Source organism: Balaenoptera acutorostrata, chromosome 9, assembly GCF_949987535.1.
Source record: "Balaenoptera acutorostrata chromosome 9, mBalAcu1.1, whole genome shotgun sequence".
NCBI classification, from domain to species: domain Eukaryota; kingdom Metazoa; phylum Chordata; class Mammalia; order Artiodactyla; family Balaenopteridae; genus Balaenoptera; species Balaenoptera acutorostrata.
The window spans coordinates 47,498,942-47,517,634 of NC_080072.1; the positions used below are offsets into that span (position 1 = coordinate 47,498,942).

The 18,693-nt window shown below is 37.7% G+C and overlaps 1 protein-coding gene across 2 annotated transcripts in view; it reads right to left on the reverse strand.

Annotated features, from left to right (window-relative positions):
• SWAP70 (switching B cell complex subunit SWAP70) overlaps positions 1 to 18,693 on the reverse strand; it is a 78,997-nt gene that overhangs the window by 12,956 nt on the left and 47,348 nt on the right. The window contains exons 4-7 of one of the 2 annotated variants that reach the window (XM_057553329.1): positions 7,601 to 7,828; positions 5,039 to 5,185; positions 3,803 to 3,911; positions 1,910 to 2,091 (exon numbers count right to left, since the gene is read on the reverse strand). In XM_057553329.1, coding sequence (XP_057409312.1) covers positions 1,910 to 2,091; positions 3,803 to 3,911; positions 5,039 to 5,185; positions 7,601 to 7,828 — 666 coding nt within the window. The remainder of the gene's footprint in view (positions 1 to 1,909; positions 2,092 to 3,802; positions 3,912 to 5,038; positions 5,186 to 7,600; positions 7,829 to 18,693) is intronic. The other variant, XM_057553330.1, reaches the window with a different exon arrangement.

Sequence of the window (18,693 nt, forward strand, 5' to 3'; positions counted from 1 at the left end):
GTGGGAGGTACAAACTGTTGAGTGTAAGATAGGCTTAAGGATGTATTTTACAACATGGGGAATATAGCCAGTATTTTGTAATAACTGTAAATGGAGTGTAACCTTTAAAAATTGTATAAAACAAAAGAATGCCAAAAAAAGCCCTGCTGACACCTCGGTCACCCCAGGGCACTGTGTACATGCCCCAGGTTGTGCTTTGGAGGAGGACAGTCAGAGGCTGCACACCATGAGGCAAACAGACTTCACTGAAATAATCCAGCCAAATCATGAAACAAATAAATGAGCAAACAACAATAACAAGCCTTTGGGGGAGGGGCGAAAGCCATATCTAGAGTTGCTATAATGTATTATCTAAAATATCCAGTTTTCAACAAAAAATTATGACATGTGCAAAGAAAGAGAAAAGTGTGACTCATACGCAGGGGAAAAAAGCAGGCAACAGAAACTGACTTTGAAGGGGCCCAGATACTGGATTTAGCAAAGACTTCAAAGAAGTTATTATATGTTCAAAGAACTAAGGAAACCATGCTTAAGGAAGTCATAGATGATATGATATCCCATCAAACAGACAACATCAATAAAGAGACAGAAATTATAAAAAAGGACCAAATGGAAATTCTGGAGTTGAAAAGTACAATAACTGAAATGAAAAATTCACTAGAGGTTCTCACACATACATTTGGGCTGCAGGAAGAATCTATCAAAGATAGATTGATAGAAATTATGCAATTTGAAGAACAGAGAAGAAAACAGCATCAGAGAAATGTGAGACACCCATTAAGTACACCAACATTCACATAACAGGAGTATCTGCAGGATAGGAAAGAGAGAAAGGAGAAGGAAAAATATTGGAAGAAATAGTGACTGAAAACTTTCCCAATTTGATGGAAAATATTAACCTACACATCCAATAAGTTCAACGAACTCTAAGATAAATACGAAGAGTTTAACACATACCTCATATCATACAGACATACACATCATAGTAAAACGGTGGAAAACCAAAGACAAAAAGAAAATCTTGAAAGCAACAAGAGAAAAATGATTCATCACACACCAGAAAACAGCAGTAAGATAGACAACCAACTTCAGAAACAGAGGAAGTCAGCACAGAGTGTGGCATTTCTAGGGGGTGCAAAGGGAGCACCCCGCCAGGAATTTGGGGCCTTAAACTACGCCACATCCCAGGGCATAGGTGCTGCAAAGGAGGACACAAAAGGATGCTTGAGCTTGTGGTTAGCAGGTGCTCAGTGATTCAAGGCAGACAGGATCAACCCAAAGGTGCCCCAAATAAAGACCATGACCACACACTGGGGACTCAGCACCATACCCAAAATTGTGATATACACAACCGAGGAAGAAAGTTTCCCAATGAACATCAACTATCTCATACAGCCTGTGGTACTTGACCTCCTAGCCCTGAGATGGAAAGAGAAGCTGACCCAGACTGTATCTTTGACTCCAAACAATAAGTAAAACCGCACAATTCTAACACTAAGGGTCTTCCAAGATCCTCATGAGTGAAGACGGGAGCTAAGGGGGAAAACCTAAAAAAGCAATAGATCCTGTCCAGTTCACCAAAAGTGACCTTGACATCCTTAGGGGAATACAATTTCTCATCTTTCTCTGACAAAATTCAGCTGTGCTCATTGTTCTTATAAATGTTCTTTTCTGGTCAATGAAATGTCCCTGCTACCCTGAGACCCTCATACTTTCAAGGGCTGGGTAAACCAGGGCGTCTCACTCAGTGGTCTAGATATACTTCCTGCGAGCACCATTCACAAAAAAAATCTCTCTACGGTTGCATTAACCTAGTCTTGGTAGAACCAAAGCTCTACCAAGTAAGTAAGGTCGCTGTGGCTTCTGCAGTGAAATGAGAGCCCGCCCCCAGCCCAGCGTCCACTCCCACCTTCCTCACGGTCTCCAGCTCCTGCTGCTTGTTTTCATTTGCCACCTGGAGCTCCTTCATCTGTCGCTCCAGCTCCTCCTGCTCAGCCAGCAGCTTCTTCCGGAGTTCTTTCCGACGCTGGCGGGCTTCTTTGTGTGGTGGGGGGTTGCCCAGCTTCAGCAGATGGATAGTAGAATGGATGGCTGTGAAAGGCATGGGAGAAAAAACAGGGAATACCCTTTATTCTTTGTAAGCCTAACATGTAAATGGCATAGTGGGAATAAAACCAGAGACCCAGGATAATTCTGATCCTGCCACTGAGCAGTGGTGTGACCGTGAGCAAGTCACAGAACCTCTTACAGCATGGGTTTCTCATCTCTAACATGAGAGAGATGATCTCTGAAGTCCCTTCCAGCTCCAAAGTTCTGTAACTGCCTATCTGTGCTTAAACAGATCTTGATTTGGGAATATCACACACATTTGAGGAAATCCCAACACTTCCAACTCCCTTTCCTATACTTCCCAAAAGGCCAAGTAAGAACATGACATAGCAAGGGCTGAGATATAAAGTTCCTGGTATCTGATTTGCTACCTGATGTATTTAGTCTGCCCCTCATCTACACCTTATGAAACCATCTCCCTATATACTCCCTTCCCGAGGTGATAATAGCAGCTACCATTTATTGAATATTTGCTATATATACACCCTTTACATGCATTATATAATTTTTACGTGAAATCTGATTTCTTTCCTGATTGTTTCAATTATTTAAAGAGCTAATACTTTCACACTGTTCAAACCCAAAAGCATGAAAGGACATAGATGAAGTCTCCCTCCTACTCCTATCCCCCAGTACTGAGTTCTCCACTCCACTAGCAACTAATGCTAACAGTTTCTGTGCATCTTTCCTGAGATACTTTAAGCATATACAAATAAACATGTATATACGTTCTCCATCTTCTGTTGACACAAATGTTGGCATAACACACTCTTCAGAGCCTTGGAGAGCTTTCCATATCAATACATACTGCACAGTACTGCACAATTCTCCACTGTGTAGCTGTACCATAATCTGTTCAACCACTCCCCAATTAATGGACATTTAAGTTGTTTGCAATCTGTCACAAACATTTCTGCAATGATGTGTCATTTTTTAAATGTGCAACTATATCTTCATTATCTAATTATGAACCCTCACAACAACCTGAGAGGTCGATACTATTATTTGCCCCATTCCACAGAAGAAGAAAGCTGCTACAGAATTCCTAACTCAACCCCAGAAGCCCAGGAGAGAGGATTCAGACCCAGGTACACTTGCCTCAAACTCTTAAACTACATCAAAATGACCATAACTTTCAATAAAACAATTTTACCTATGTTCAAGAATATAACATTCAGAATCCCCTTTCATGATTAAAAATAAAATCTCATAAATAGTGTTTCATTCTTTACTAATTTTGGAGTAATACTTTAGTTTGAAAGTTATTAAATAGAAGTTTGCGTTCTTGAGATAATTATTTGAAACTAGTGATTTCTTGTGAAAGTAACAGATCTTGAAAATTACCTGAAGTATTCAAAAGCTATTGCACAATTCCTTTTTTGTTTTACACATTACTAAATACTCAAAATGGCTACTTTAAAATTCTTTACGGTCCTTAAAAGGGGAAATTCCATGTTCTTTAAATAGTAAGAGTAAAAAAACCTAAAATGTCCAGTTTATAATTTTCCCACAAATTCATCAGGCAAATGAAATTGATGAAAATTTTGGGAACTCCTCTCAATTTGTTTTTCTTCTAGCTACTGTTTCACATAGAAATAACTATAGACAATGAGGAAACAATGCCGAGTATCTTTAATGAGATCCAAAGCTGAAAGAGCTCTCAAGTTATGACAAGTAATAAAAATTACCTTACCCTGAATCCACTCTTGTTTCTTCTTCTTATCTGAAGCACTGATTTCAAAGGTCTTATCAAAACATTTTATGAGAAAAAGGCATTTCTTTCCATCTTTGTCAGGCAAGGACTAAGACAGAAAGCAAAATTAGTCTTTAAAATCTTATTTTCAAGTATTTAGATTAAATTCAATCTTAATTATTTATATAAGAAGTACCTATAAATGAATATTACTGATTTACTAATGCTGCCCCCTAGGCAACAGTACTTATGGTAAAAATGACCCTGGATTAGTGTACTACACCTAGACTGGGAGAACCAGCACCACCTGATGGGCCATGCTTTGGGCTTTCCTGAGCACAGCAACCCTTGTACCTTAGCACATCTCTTACAGGAACCCTGGAAGATATACCCATGGACTGTTCCAATAGGTCTTGACTCCTATGGGATATGAGGCTTCTAACCCAGGGTGATTCCCACACCCTCCAGATGCGTCTCTCCCTTCCTTGCACCAGGGGTATTGTTGCTGGCAGGCTGTGGTTCTTGTCCTATATCCTTATAAGTAGACTGGTATGGCCTGTGGTAATCTTGTGAGTCTCCATGTTTACTTGAATCTAAGAAGACCCCTTACTGGGCACTGCATACCCTAAGACATTAATACATACCATTTCATCCATCAAAACACATTATTGTTTATGAATGAGATCTTAGGTATTTTAAATGTTCTTCAACAAATACAGATGTGGCAATAGTTCAGCTATAAATTAAAAACTCAAAACTTTATGTTCTTGAGGACTTCACTTCTTTACCGAATTAGCAGCTGAGACTAAAATATTCTGAAAGTCACCCTAAGTATTCCAACGCAATGCTCACATCTTCTTTTGGTTTATTTATTACAACACTCAAAATGGCCCAGGTTTTCTGATATATTCATGATTTCAAACACTTTCTTACTGAATTTTTTTTTGCTTTCTGATTTATGACTCCATTTTATTCAAGAAATGATCCCTTAAATGTACAAACGAGATTTAATCCCTATATTTTATTCTCGAGTATAAGAAAATGAATTCACATTAGAAAAAAATGTTGTCAGGTATCTAATTTTTTGGTTTAGAAACTATGGCTACTGTATGCCTATATTATTTTGGAAATGTAAATTTTAAGATTATTTTTAAGGCTCTGGAGTCTAGAAGAAGGAAGATAAACTACTTGAACAGCAGGGGGCAGCACTGGAAAGAGGTAAGCGTTGACTCTTACCTCCACACAGCAGTTCTCATCCAAGAGAATGTCTCCTTTCTTATCTTTCAGATCCTCACTCACATAGTAAGAAATTATGTTGGGTTTTAGTACAAACCAGCGTTCAGTCCAGTTTTTCCGTCTATGGCCTTTTTTCATCATGTAACCCTATGAAAGATTAAATCTGATATAAACTCCTGTCCTTTTATTTATAAGAGCTGATACCTCTTCCTTGATATTCTTGCCTACTCCATTATCTGATGTGTGGCCTTGAATACATGAATATCAAAGGTTCTTGCCCTTTGTGGATCATGAACCCTTTGAAGAGCTACAAAGGCAGGGCACTATACCCAGTCAAATTCATGCAAGCACGTGCAGATAAAAGTTTACGTAGAATTTTAGACACTCAGAGATATCTCCTCCCCCCACCCAAACCCCCCAACCTCGCCAAAAACTATATGCAGATAAGAGACTGCAGGACCCCTGATGTTAACAGCATTGTGGGGTTTCTTTTTTTAATACCTTATCTTTTAGGGATGCCTACTGAAATATTTATAGATAAAACGAAATGTCTGGATTTATGTCAAGATAAGACAGGAGAGGTCAAAGTAGGCGGGGAGGATTAACCAGGTATCAGTGATTCCTGGGGCTGGGTGATGGGTATACAAGAGAGTTCATTATACTATTCTATCTGTTCCCTTTAAAACAGAAAACACAAACACATGCACGCACGCACACACACAGCGATTCTGAGATTCTCAGTAAATCTAGACCTAGACCTCACAGTGATTCTCAGTAAATCTAGACCTCCATCAATGAAAATGCTAAAAGCTATCAGTCAACTTGGCCAAGCATATCTTCTCAGCCAGTCACCCTCTGGCACCAAAGTACCTCTCTACCTGACCTCTCACGATTCTGGAGAATGAACTCTGCTCCAAAGGAGCAGCAAAAGAACTGAACCAGTAGTTAGGCTACTGGCTTCTAAGTGTAGCTTCTATGCTCACACTTACTAGCCCTTTGCTTCCTTCCCATATATCAGCATCAAAGATGTGTGATTAAAAATTTTACTTCAGGGGGCTTCCCTGGTGGCGCAGTGGTTGAGAATCTGCCTGCCAATGCAGGTCACACGGGTTTGAGCCCGGGTCTGGGAAGATCCCACATGCCGCGGAGCAACTAGGCCCGTGAGCCACAATTACTGAGCCTGCGCGTCTGGAGCCCGTGCTCCGCAACAAGAGAGGCCGCGATAGTGAGAGGCCCGCGCACCGCGATGAAGAGTGGCCCCCGCTTGCCACAACTGGAGAAATCCCTCGCACAGAAACGAAGACACAACACAGCCAAAAATAAATACATAAATAAATAAATTAAAAAAAAAAAAATTTTACTTCAGCAAAACTGTACACTTATTATAGGCCAAAATGCTTCAGGACTATTCAAGAATAACTCACATTTTAAATAGTAAATCTATAGGTGCTGATAGCTTGTGGTAGACTATACACATTGTTAAATATATGATAATATCTTGGCTGTATCATTTGATTATTACACTAAGTTCTAATCATATTACTTGTTCAGTTTGCTAATCCTTGAACATTTAAGCCAAAGCTATCTCATACTGCAATTCATCTGTAGTTCTATATTCTGCCATCCTAATCTGTCTGGAAATTCTCTTCAGACAGAGACCACGTCTCATAACTCTTTGGAGCACCAAAAGCTTACACAAATTAAGCCTCAATTAATTGTTTTGATGGGCTCCATTTGAAGAAAAGAGCAAAAACAATATCACCTAACAGAGCAAAGAAAGGACCAATGTAAGGAAATCCCAAATCAGAGCTATTATTCAATGTAATAATGTAAGAAATCTAATCTAATCCACTAAAAATATATAAATTCTACTTAATAAGCATTAAGCCTCCCATATGTATATCAGATGCTATGCAGGTGCTGAGAAAACAAACCTTACAATCTAATATGATAAACAAAACTTTACTCTATAAAGGTATTTTTTCCCAAAAGTGAGAATATTTTTATGATTTTACAAAAATAATACATATCATATATATAAAGAGAGATCAACATGTATAAACATATATAATAGTAAGTCCAATAATAAGAAAAGAACAAAGAATAATATAAAATTCACAGACATCCCACAATCCAGTGGCAATCACTTTTAACATTTTGGCACTCATCCTTCCAGACAGCTCTACAAACACAAATCACTTTGCATGAAAGGGATGACAAGACACCTACTGTTCAACAACCTGTTTTTTTCACTGAACTATATGCCATGGGATCTTTCAGATGAATAAGTATGGATGTACACGTGACATAAAAGTACTTTAAAAATGTTTAGAAATGTGATCATTTAAACAGTTCTTCCAAAATAGTAACTTCCCAATGCTTAACTATAATTCTTTACAATGAAAGCCTAACACAAGACTGGGAAAATAAGAAACTTTATTCCTGTTCTAAATCAGTGTAAAAGTATAAGTGACTTAGACTCATCTTTGTGATGCAAATTTGTTTTATTTCAAACATGTCAAATTCTAAAGGTGAGGAGAAATAGTGTTATAGGACTCTTACCTGTTTCAGCACATCTAATATAAGCTCATTAAAGACCTCGTTAATTGCCATGGACACTGTCTGCCGATCCATGCCTTTGCTAAACTGTCCATTTCCAATAAGCTCAATCAGTTCCCACACGGAAAGGCCATCTTTACTGTCATCAAAGTTGATTTTATAATTTTCAAATTCTTCTTGTTGCCAACCTCCTCCCATAGCTTCTGTAAGTTTCTTAAGCAGGTATTCAATCTATATAAAGAATTTTTAAAACATTATTTCATAGCAAAAAAATAACTTTTAAACTCAGGTATGTACCTGTGTTACTTACACTGAAAGGTCAATTTAGGAAATATTCTTTTATAGTTCCAAAAGTGTATCTTTCAAGAATCATGATACTACCAGGGAGAAGGGTATGGATAAAATGCCATTGATTCTATATTAAACTAGAATAAGTAATCAAAAACTGGAACCTTTAAGAGTATAGTATATTTGCATACAGAACTAAAGCAAACTGCACACATACTATCATACACAAACTAATTGATGTGATCTGATTACTCTGTTGGATTTCAATATATCAGAATATTAATTTTACTGAACAATAAGCATCTCAAAGTATGTAAAAGTTAGTCACCAATTTATTAATTTTCCACATAAGCCAATTATTTGAAATTAATGCTGCTGCTTCTCATTAGAATGCTGACAATGTTGTAAACAATGGTGAATTCCTAGCCTGGGCCAGAAAAGTCTATTAAATGCCAAAACACATAGCTTTGTATAGAAAAACAGTAGAAAATACTGCACGCGTCCTTCCAGACAGCTCTACACACACACACACATCACATTGCATGAAAGGGATTACAAGACACCTGCTGTCCAACAGACTGTTTTTCTCAGATGAATGAGTATGGATGTACACGTGACATGAAAGTACTTTAAAAGTGTAAATGAAATAGTAACAGTTGAACAAAACAGTGATGCAATAATACTGAATGAGAATTGATCTCTGTTATCTTCTGGAAAGCCTGGGTATCCTACAGTGCTCTCTCAAACTCAACATGTCCAAAAATGAACGAATCATCTCTACCTTTCAAATGGCTTCTCCTCCAATTATGGATTTCAGTTGGGAACAACACCATTCACCCATGCCAGGACCCTTTTCCCCACTCCCTTACATCAAATCAGTGACAAAATCCTACTGTTTTCACCTCCCTTCTTTAAACCCTGCCTAGCTCCCTATCACCTCAAAGATAAAGGCCAAGCTCCTCTGTGTCCCCTGTGATCACCCCTGCCTACTGTCTCTAACATATTTCCTGCCATGCCCTACTGCAGATTTTACACTCCACCAATAACCACCATCAACACAGATCCCAAGCATGTTCTGTAAAGGGCTAGCTTGTAAACACTTAAGACTTTCTACATCTCTGGTATATGTTCTTCTTTGTTCGGGTTTTTTTTTTTTTTTAACAACCCTTTAAAAACGTAAAAACTATCTAAAAAAAAACAGGCTATGTGGGCTGAATTCACCCAGCAAGCTGTAGTTTGCCAACACCTGCTATAGATTATAAGTAGTCTACCCATTTAACACATTTTTTTATGCTTCTATGCCTTGCCCCATGCTGTCCTATCTAGATTACCTTTCCCCATTTCTCTACCCAGCTAACTGGTATCTGTTCAAATCCTACATTGTCTATAATATTCCCAACTCAAAATAGTCCAAAATGTGGACCAGCAGCATCAGCATCACCTGGAAGCCTGTTGGAAATGAAGAATCTCATACCGCACCGAAGACCCCAAAATCAGAACCTGCATTTCAACAAGAACCCCCAGTACTTCCATATGCACATTAAAGTTTCAGAAGCACTGCTCTGGTAAAACTGCTCTGACCCAAGTCAGGTGTTCCTCTTCTGTGCCACTGCACTCAGCATACTGTATTGAAATTATCTCTATACTCATACGCTGCCCCCTGTAGATTTTCTGAAATCCTTGTAGGAGGGACAATGTCCCACTCATCTTTGGATCTCCAGAACTCAGAATCATACATAGAATGTAGTAGAGGTCAATTAATGAAATGGAAATAAACTAAGCTAGGTCTCAATTTTCTCATCTATGAAATGGGTATAATAACACCTATCATACAGAACTACTACAGGGATAAAATGGGACAAAAATAGAACACTGTGCACAATGTCTGGCACAGTATGCACTCCATCAATGTTACTTCCTTCTGCACTGAGTAGAATATTATTCAACCATCTGACATTACATTTAAGGCAGACTGGTTCAAGATGGAGGAGTAAAAGGACGTGCACTCACTCCTTCTTGTGAGCGCACTGGAATCACAACTAACTGCTGAACAACCATCGACAGGAAGACACTGGAACTCACCAAAAAAGATACCCCACATCCAAAGACAAAGGAGAAGCTGCAATGAGACAGTAGGAGGGACACAATCACAATAAAATCAAACCCCATAACCGCTGGGTGGGTGACTCACAAACTGGAGAACAATTATACCAGAGAAGTCCACACACTGGAGTGAAGGTTCTGAGCCCCATGTCAGGCTTCCCAACCTGGGGGTTCCGCAACAGGAGGAGGAATTCGCAGAGAATCAGACTTTGAAGGCTAGCGGGATTTGACTGCAGGACTTTGACAGGACTGGGGAAAACAGAGACTCCACTCTTGGAGGACACAAAGTACTGTGCACATCAGGACCCAGGGAAAGGAGCAGTGACCCCACAGGAGACTGAGCCAGACCTACCTGCTAGTGTTGGAGGGTCTCCTGCAAAGGCGGGAGGTGGCTGTGTCTCACTATGAGGACAAGGACACTGGCAGCAGAAATTCTGGGAAGTACTCCTTGGCATGAGCCCTCCCAGAGTCCGCCATTAGCCCCACCAAAGAGCCTGTAGCCTCCACTGCTGAGTCGCCTCAGGCCAAACAACCAACAGGGAGGGAACCCAGCCCTACCCATCAGCAGACAAGCAGATTAAAGTTTTACAGAGCTCTGCCCACCAGAGCAACACCCAGCTCTACCCACCACCAGTCCCTCCCATCAGGAAGCTTGCACAAGCCTCTTAGATAGCCTCATCCACCAGAGGGCAGACAGCAGAAGCAAGAAGAACTACAATCCTGCAGCCTGTGCAGCAAAAACCACATTCACAGGAAGACAAAATGAAAAGTCAGAGGACTATACACCAGATGAAGGAACAAGATAAAATCCCAGAAAAACAACTAAACGAAGTGGAGATAGGCAACCTTCCAGAAAAAGAATTCAGAATAATGATAGTGAAGATGATCCAGGACATCGGGAAAAAAATGGAGGCAAAGATCACGAAGTTGCAAGAAATGTTTAACGAAGACCTAGAAGAATTAAAGAACAAACAGAGATGAACAATACAATAACTGAAAAGAAAAATACACTAGAAGGAATCAATAGCAGAATAACTGAGGCAGAAGAACGGAAAAGTGACTTGGAAGACAGAATGCTGGAATTCACTGCTGTGGAACAGAAAAAAGAAAAAAGAAGAAAAGAAATTAAGACAATCTAAGAGACCTCTGGGACAACATTAAATGCACCAACATTCGCATTATAGGGGCCCCAGAAGGAGAAGAGAGAGAGAAAGGACCCAAGAAAATATTTGAAGAGATTATAGTCAAAAACTTCCCTACCATGGGAAAGGAAATAGCCACCCAAGTCCAGGAAGCACAGAGAGTCCCAGGCAGGATAAACCCAAGGAGAAACACGCCAAGACACATAGTAGTCAAACTGAGAAAAATTAAAAGACAAAGAAAAATTATTAAAAGCAACAAGGGAAAAACAACAAATAAAATACAAGAGTACTCCCATAAGGGTAACAGCTGATTTCTCAGCAGAAACTCTACAAGTCAGAAGGGGGTGGCATGATATATTTAAAGTGATGAAAGGGAAGACGCTACAACCAAGATTACTCTACCTGGCAAGGATCTCATTCAGATTTGATGGAGAAATCAAAAGCTTTACAGACAAGCAAAAGCTAAGAGAATTCAGCACCACCAAACCAGCTCTACAGCAAATGCTAAAGGAACTTCTCTAAGTGGGAAACAAAAGACAAGAAAAGGACCTACAAAAAAAACCTCCAAAACAATTAAGAAAATGGTAACAGGAACATACATATCGATAATTACCTTAAATGTGAATGGATTAAATGCTCCAACCAAAAGACACAGGCTCGCTGAATGGATACAGAAACAAGACCCATATATATGCTGTCTGCAAAGGACCCACTTCAGACCTAGGGACACATACAGACTGAAAGTGAGGGGATGGAAAAAGATATTCCATGCAAATGGAAATCAAGAGAAAGCTGGAGTAGCAATACTCATATCAGATAAAATAGACTTTAAAAAAGAATGTTACAAGAGACAAGGAAGGACACCACATAATGATCAAGGGATCAATCCAAGAAGAAAATATAACAATTATAAATATAAATGCACCCAACATAGGAGGACCTCAATACATAAGGCAAATGCTAACAGCTATAAAAGAGGAAATCGACAGTAACACAATAATAGTAGGGGACTTTAACACCACACTTACACTAATGGGCAGATCATCCAGACAGAAAATTAATAAGGAAACACAAGCTTTAAATGACACAACAGACCAGATAGATTTAATTGACATTTATAGGACATTCCATCCAAAAACAGCAGATTACACTTGCTTCTCAAGTGCACATGGAACATTCTCCAGGATAGATCACATCTTGGGTCACAAATCAAGCCTCGGTAAATTTAAGAAAACTGAAATCATATCAAGCATCTTTTCTGACGACAATGCTATGAGATGAGAAATCAATTACAGGGGAAAAAAAGGTAAAAAACACAAACACATGGAGGCTAAAAATAAGTTACTAAATAGCCAAGAGATCACTGAAGAAATCAAAGAGGAAATCAAAAAATACCTAGAGACAAATGACAAGAAAAACACGACGATCCAAAACCTATGGGATGCAGCAAAAGCAGTTCTAAGAGGGAAGTTTACAGCAATACAATTCTACCTCAAGAAACAAGAAAAATCTCAAATAAACAACCTAACCTTACACCTAAAGGAACTAGAGAAAGAAGAACAAACAAAACCCGTAGTTAGTAGAAGGAAAGAAATCATAAAGATCAGAGCAGAAATAAATGAAATAGAAACAAAGAAACAATAGCAAAGATCAATAAAACTAAAAGGTGGTTCTTTGAGAAGATAAACAAATTTGATAGACCATTAGTCAGACTCATCAAGAAAAAGAGGGGGAGGACTCAAATCAATAAAATTAGAAATGAAAAAGGAGAAGTTACAACGGACACCGCAGAAATACAAAGCATCCTAAGAGACTACTACAAGCAACTCTATGCCAATAAAACGGACAACCTGGAAGAAATGGACAAATTCTTAGAAAGGTATAGCCTTCCAAGACTGAACCAGGAAGAAACAGAAAATATGAACAGACCAATCACAAGTAATGAAATCAAAACTGTGATTAAAAATCTTCCAACAAACAGAAGTCCAGGACCAGATGGCTTCACAGGTGAATTCTATCAAACATTTAGAGAAGAGATAACACCCATCTTTCTCAAAGTCTTCCAAAAAATTGCAGAGGAAGGAACACTCCCAAACTCATTCTATGAGGCCACCATCACCCTGATACCAAAACCAGACAGAGATACTACAAAAAAAGAAAATTACAGACCAATATCACTGATGAATATCGATGCAAAAATCCTCAACAAAATACTAGCAAACAGAATCCAACGTTAAAAGGATCATACACCATGATCAAGTGGGCTTTATCCCAGGGATGCAAGGATTCTTCAATATATGCAAATCAATCAATGTGATACACCATATTAACAAATTGCAGAATAAAAACCATATGATCATCTCAATAGATGCAGAAAAAGTTTTTGACAAAATTCAACACCCATTTATGATAAAAACTCTGCAGAAAGTGGGCATAGAGGGAAACTATCTCAACATAATAAAGGCCATATACGACAAACCCACAGCAAACATCATTCTCAATGGTGAAAAACTGAAAGCATTTCCACTAAGATCAGGAATGAGACAAGGATGTCCACTCTCACCACTATTATTCAACATAGTTTTGGAAGTCCTAGCCACAGCAATCAGAGAAGAAAAAGAAATAAAAGGAATACAAATTGGAAAAGAAGAAGTAAAACTGTCACTGCTTTGCAGATGACATGATACTATACATAGAGGATCCTAAAAATGCCACCAGAAAACTACTAGAGCTAATCAATGAATTTGGTAAAGTTGCAGGATACAAAATTAATGCACAGAAATCTCTTGCATTCCTACACACTAATGATGAAAAATCTGAAAGAGAAATTATGGAAACACTCCCATTTACCATTGTAACAAAAAGAATAAAATACCTAGGAATAAACCTACCTAGGGAGACAAAAGACCTGTATGCAGAAAACTATAAGACACTGATGAAAGAGATTAAAGATGATACAAACAGATGGAGAGATATACCATGTTCTTGGATTGGAAGAATCAATATTGTGAAAATGACTATACTACCCAAAGCAATCTACAGATTCAATGCAATCCCTATCAAATTACCAATGGCATTTTTCTAGAACAATTCATTTTAAAATTTGTATGGAGACACAAAAGACCCCGAATAGCCAAAGCAGTCTTGAGGGAAAAAAATGGAGCTGGAGGAATCAGACTCCCTGACTTCAGACTATACTACAAAGCTACAGTAATCAAAACAATATGGTACTGGCACAAAAACAGAAACATAGATCAATGGAACAAGATGGAAAGCCCAGAGATAAACCCACGCACCTATGGTCAACTAATCTATGACAAAGGAGGCAAGGATATACAATGGAGAAAAGACAGTCTCTTCAATAAGTGGTGCTGGGAAAACTGGACAGCTACATGTAAAAGAATGAAATTAGAATACTCCCTAACACCATACACAAAAATAAACTCAAAATGGATTAGAGACCTAAATGTAAGACCGGACACTATAAAACTCTTAGAGGAAAACATAGGAAGAACACTCTTTGACATAAATCACAGCAAGATCTTTTTTGATCCATTCCTAGAGTAATGGAAATAAAAACAAAAATAAACAAGTGGGACCTAATGAAACTTAAAAGCTTTTGCACAGCAAAGGAAACCATAAACAAGATGAAAAGAAAACCCTCAGAATGGGAGAAAATATTTGCAAATGAATCAACAAAGGATTAATCTCCAAAATATATAAACAGCTCATGCAGCTCAATATTAAAGAAACAAACAACCCAATCCAAAAATGGGCAGAAAAGCTGCTCAACATCACTAATTATTAGAGAAATGCAAATCAAAACTACAATGAGGTATCACCTCACATCAGTTAGAATGGGCATCATCAGAAAATCTACAAACAACAAATTCTGGAGAGGGTGTGGAGAAAAGGGAACCCTCTTGCACTGTTGGTGGGAATGTAAATTGATACAGCCACTAAGGAGAACAGTATGGAGGTCCCTTAAAAAACTAAAAATAGAATTACCATATGATCCAGCAATCCCACTACTGGGTATATACCCAGAGAAAACTATAATTCAAAAAGACACATGCACCCCAATGTTCACTGAAGCACTATTTACAATAGGCAGGTCATGGAAGCAACCTAAATGCCCATCAACAGACGAATGGATAAAGAAGATGTGGTACATATATACAATGGAATATTACTCAGCCATAAAAAGGAACGAAATTGAGTCATTTGTTGAGACGTGTACGGATCTAGAGACTGTCATACAAAGTGAAGTAAGTCAGAAAGAGAAAAGCAAATATCGTATATTAACGCATGTATGTGGAAGCTAGAAAAATGGTACAGATGAGCCGGTTTGCAGGGCAGAAGTTGAGACAGAGATGTAGAGAACGGACATATGGACACCAAGGGGAGAAAACCGTGGTGGGGTAGGGATGGTGGTGTGCTGAATGGGGCGATTGGGATTGACATGTATACACTGATGTGTATAAAATTGATGACTAATAAGAACCTGCAGTATAAACAAACAAACAAACAAAACAACTAATACTAAACTTTCTTTGGGTTATTTGTATGGAAATATGTTAATATAAATGTTTCAGACATGAAATTTCTAAAAATCTTATAGGTTCTGGTATAATGTTATAAGTCATAATTCTAGTTATTACTTTAAAATGTATATCTCAGAAATAACTAAATTTCCTAGTCAATTGCATTATTATGAACTTTCATCAAATCTTTAACCATGGTCATTTTTAAGTCTTTTGTCTTTTACAGACAGTTCTGGGTGTACTCTGATGCTTTTGCAAATATGTTCCTATAAAAGGGTTTCACCTTCAAGGAATTCATGGAAAAGACTCTGACAAGTACAGGTTTCTGGTAACTGACTATGCTGCTGAACTGAATGAATAAGCATTTTCAGAACTCTAATGGAAAACTGATGAATTCATAAAAGCGCTAACAAAAGATCAAGATGAAAAAAAATTAATTACATGGGACTGAGTGAACTGATGAGGATGATTATAATTTTTGTGACTTTCTGTTTCAATAAACAAACAAACAAAAAAAAGACATATGCATCCCAATGTTCATTGCAGCACTATTTACAATAGCCAGGTCATGGAAGCATCCTAAATGCCCACTGACAGACAAATGGGTAAAGAAGATATGGTACATATATACAATGGAATATTACTCAGCCATTAAAAAGGAACGAAACTGGGTCATTTGTAGAGACGTGGATGGATCTAGAGACTGTCCTACAGAGAGAAGTAAGTCAGAAAGAGAAAAACAAATATCGTATATTAATGCATATATGTGGAATCTAGAAAAATGGTACAGATGAACCAATTTGCAAGGCAGAAATAGAGACACAGATGTAGAGAACAAATGTATGGACACCAAGGGGGGAAAGTGGGGGGGATGGGGGGGGATCAACTGGGAGATTGGGATTGACATGTATATACTAATATGTATAAAACAGATAACTAATAAGAACCTGTTGTATAAAAAATAAATAAATAAAATTAAAATTTTAAAAAACAGAAAAAATAAAATTACATTTAAGAAAGCATTTATGAAATAACATTAAGTGAGGAAGAAGGCAAAATTAAATTTACCCATGATTTCCACTGCACAAAGGTTATATAAATATTTTGAAAAATACTAGAGCAAAATATTAGAGCCTAATTTGTTACAGATAGGATTGTGAATTAATTTTTTCTTTCTCTTCTTTGCACTTCCAATAATGATTATAATGTCGTTTGTGAAATAACATACTTTAACAGAAAAAGAACGCCAACAATAGGAAAAACATGTTTGCAAAGAAATATACATTCGCAAAATATCACAAGGTCAAAAAATATCAAGAGTTCTACTGTAATTTGATGAGATATTATAAGCTCCTCTTGTATGCAGATTATCTAATACCCTAAATCTAGCATACAGTAGGTATTCAACAAATGTTTACTTGCTGGAGAAAAACACACTTAGGTCTTTCCTTTCTCTTGCTGAAGATGTATCATCTGCTGTTTAGCTTATCAGATGTTATTTTCTTGGCTTTTAAACAGAAGTAATAGGGATAGGCAGTGGAAAGGAGAAAAAGAAAATGATTAAGAAGAAAAGAAAGGGAAAAGGGAAGGAGAGAACAGGACAGAAAAGAGAAGAAGGAAAAAAGCTTAAAGGCAATAAGACACAAGAGAGAAAAAGTCAATTATATAAATAATTGACCAAAGTAAAATAACTTAGAGGTGTTACCATGCACAGAAATTCAATCTCCCTAAGGCAGCAAAAAGAGGGCCCATGCTGCCTGATCACAACTTGGGATAAAGGTTGTACAGGCACTACTGGAAGTTTTAGTAGTGAGGCCACACGTGGGCATGACAAGGCAAGAAACAGGCTTAGCTTTTCCTCACCTACCACTGTGAATGAACCCGTGCCCCTCACACTCTGAGCTTCAATTCCTCATGTATATTGGAATGTCTTTAACCTTGTTTCCTGTTAGCAGCAAACTCAGCTCTAGAGGCAGCTTCCCAGGTTCACCCTGAACCTTTCTGAAGGTGCCCTCCCCCAACCCTCCAGAGTTTGTCATCAGCACCCAGCATCTGCTCTGCATTCCCAGTGACTGTTCTGGGCAACTAATCTAGATTCATTTCCTGTTGGCTTTCAACACAGTCATATACTTAACATAACCAAATAACTTAAGGACCTCTTAGTTCATTATATTGGGCCAAGGAGAGACAAACATTCCCATTCTCAGTAACTATTCCACGATACTAAATAATAAATCACGGACTGCTGTGTTAGTCTGAATGGACTGCATCAATTCTAAGAGCTCATTCAGTTTCAGGAAGCAGCTTACTTCCTCCTCCCAAGGCAAGTTGCACCAAAAATAACAAAGAATAAACTTTCAAGCTGCATGTGATTTCTGAGGCCTCTGGCTCCAAAGTTTATTTGTTAGAAGTTGTTTCCCTGTAATCATTGAAGAGGGCCTTTATTAACTTAATAACAATTCAGATTTTATTTCTTAATAAAGGATCTCTTAAAACTATTTCAGGTTTAATATTTAATTGCAAGAAGGCAATTCTTCCAAATAAGCAACAAACATCCTGTTTTGTTCTTGGCTCTGTGGGAAATGAATACTAATGTAAAAACTATACTTTACAGACACACATTTCCATGAATATAATTTGACAAAAATTACAGAACCATCTCAAATGGAGACATGCAATTTCTTGACTTTTGGTACTAAGTCACTTTCACTTAATTTATTCAATATTCTTGATATTGATTGATATTCTGGGTGATGGGAAACTGAGTCAAAAGCAAACTAACCCCACTTAGGTTATTCATGTAACTACCACTGTTACTTATAACTCATATAGTATTAATCGAAGCTGGAGAATTAAATCTTAACTTAAAAATATTTTGGACTTAAAATGCAAACCATCATTATGGTAAATGACTTACTGGAAACATAAAAATTACTTTAAATTTATAAAGCCTAAAAACTGTTTGTAATAATACAAATCAAACTCATTCATGACAAATTAAGACATTATACTTCAAAAT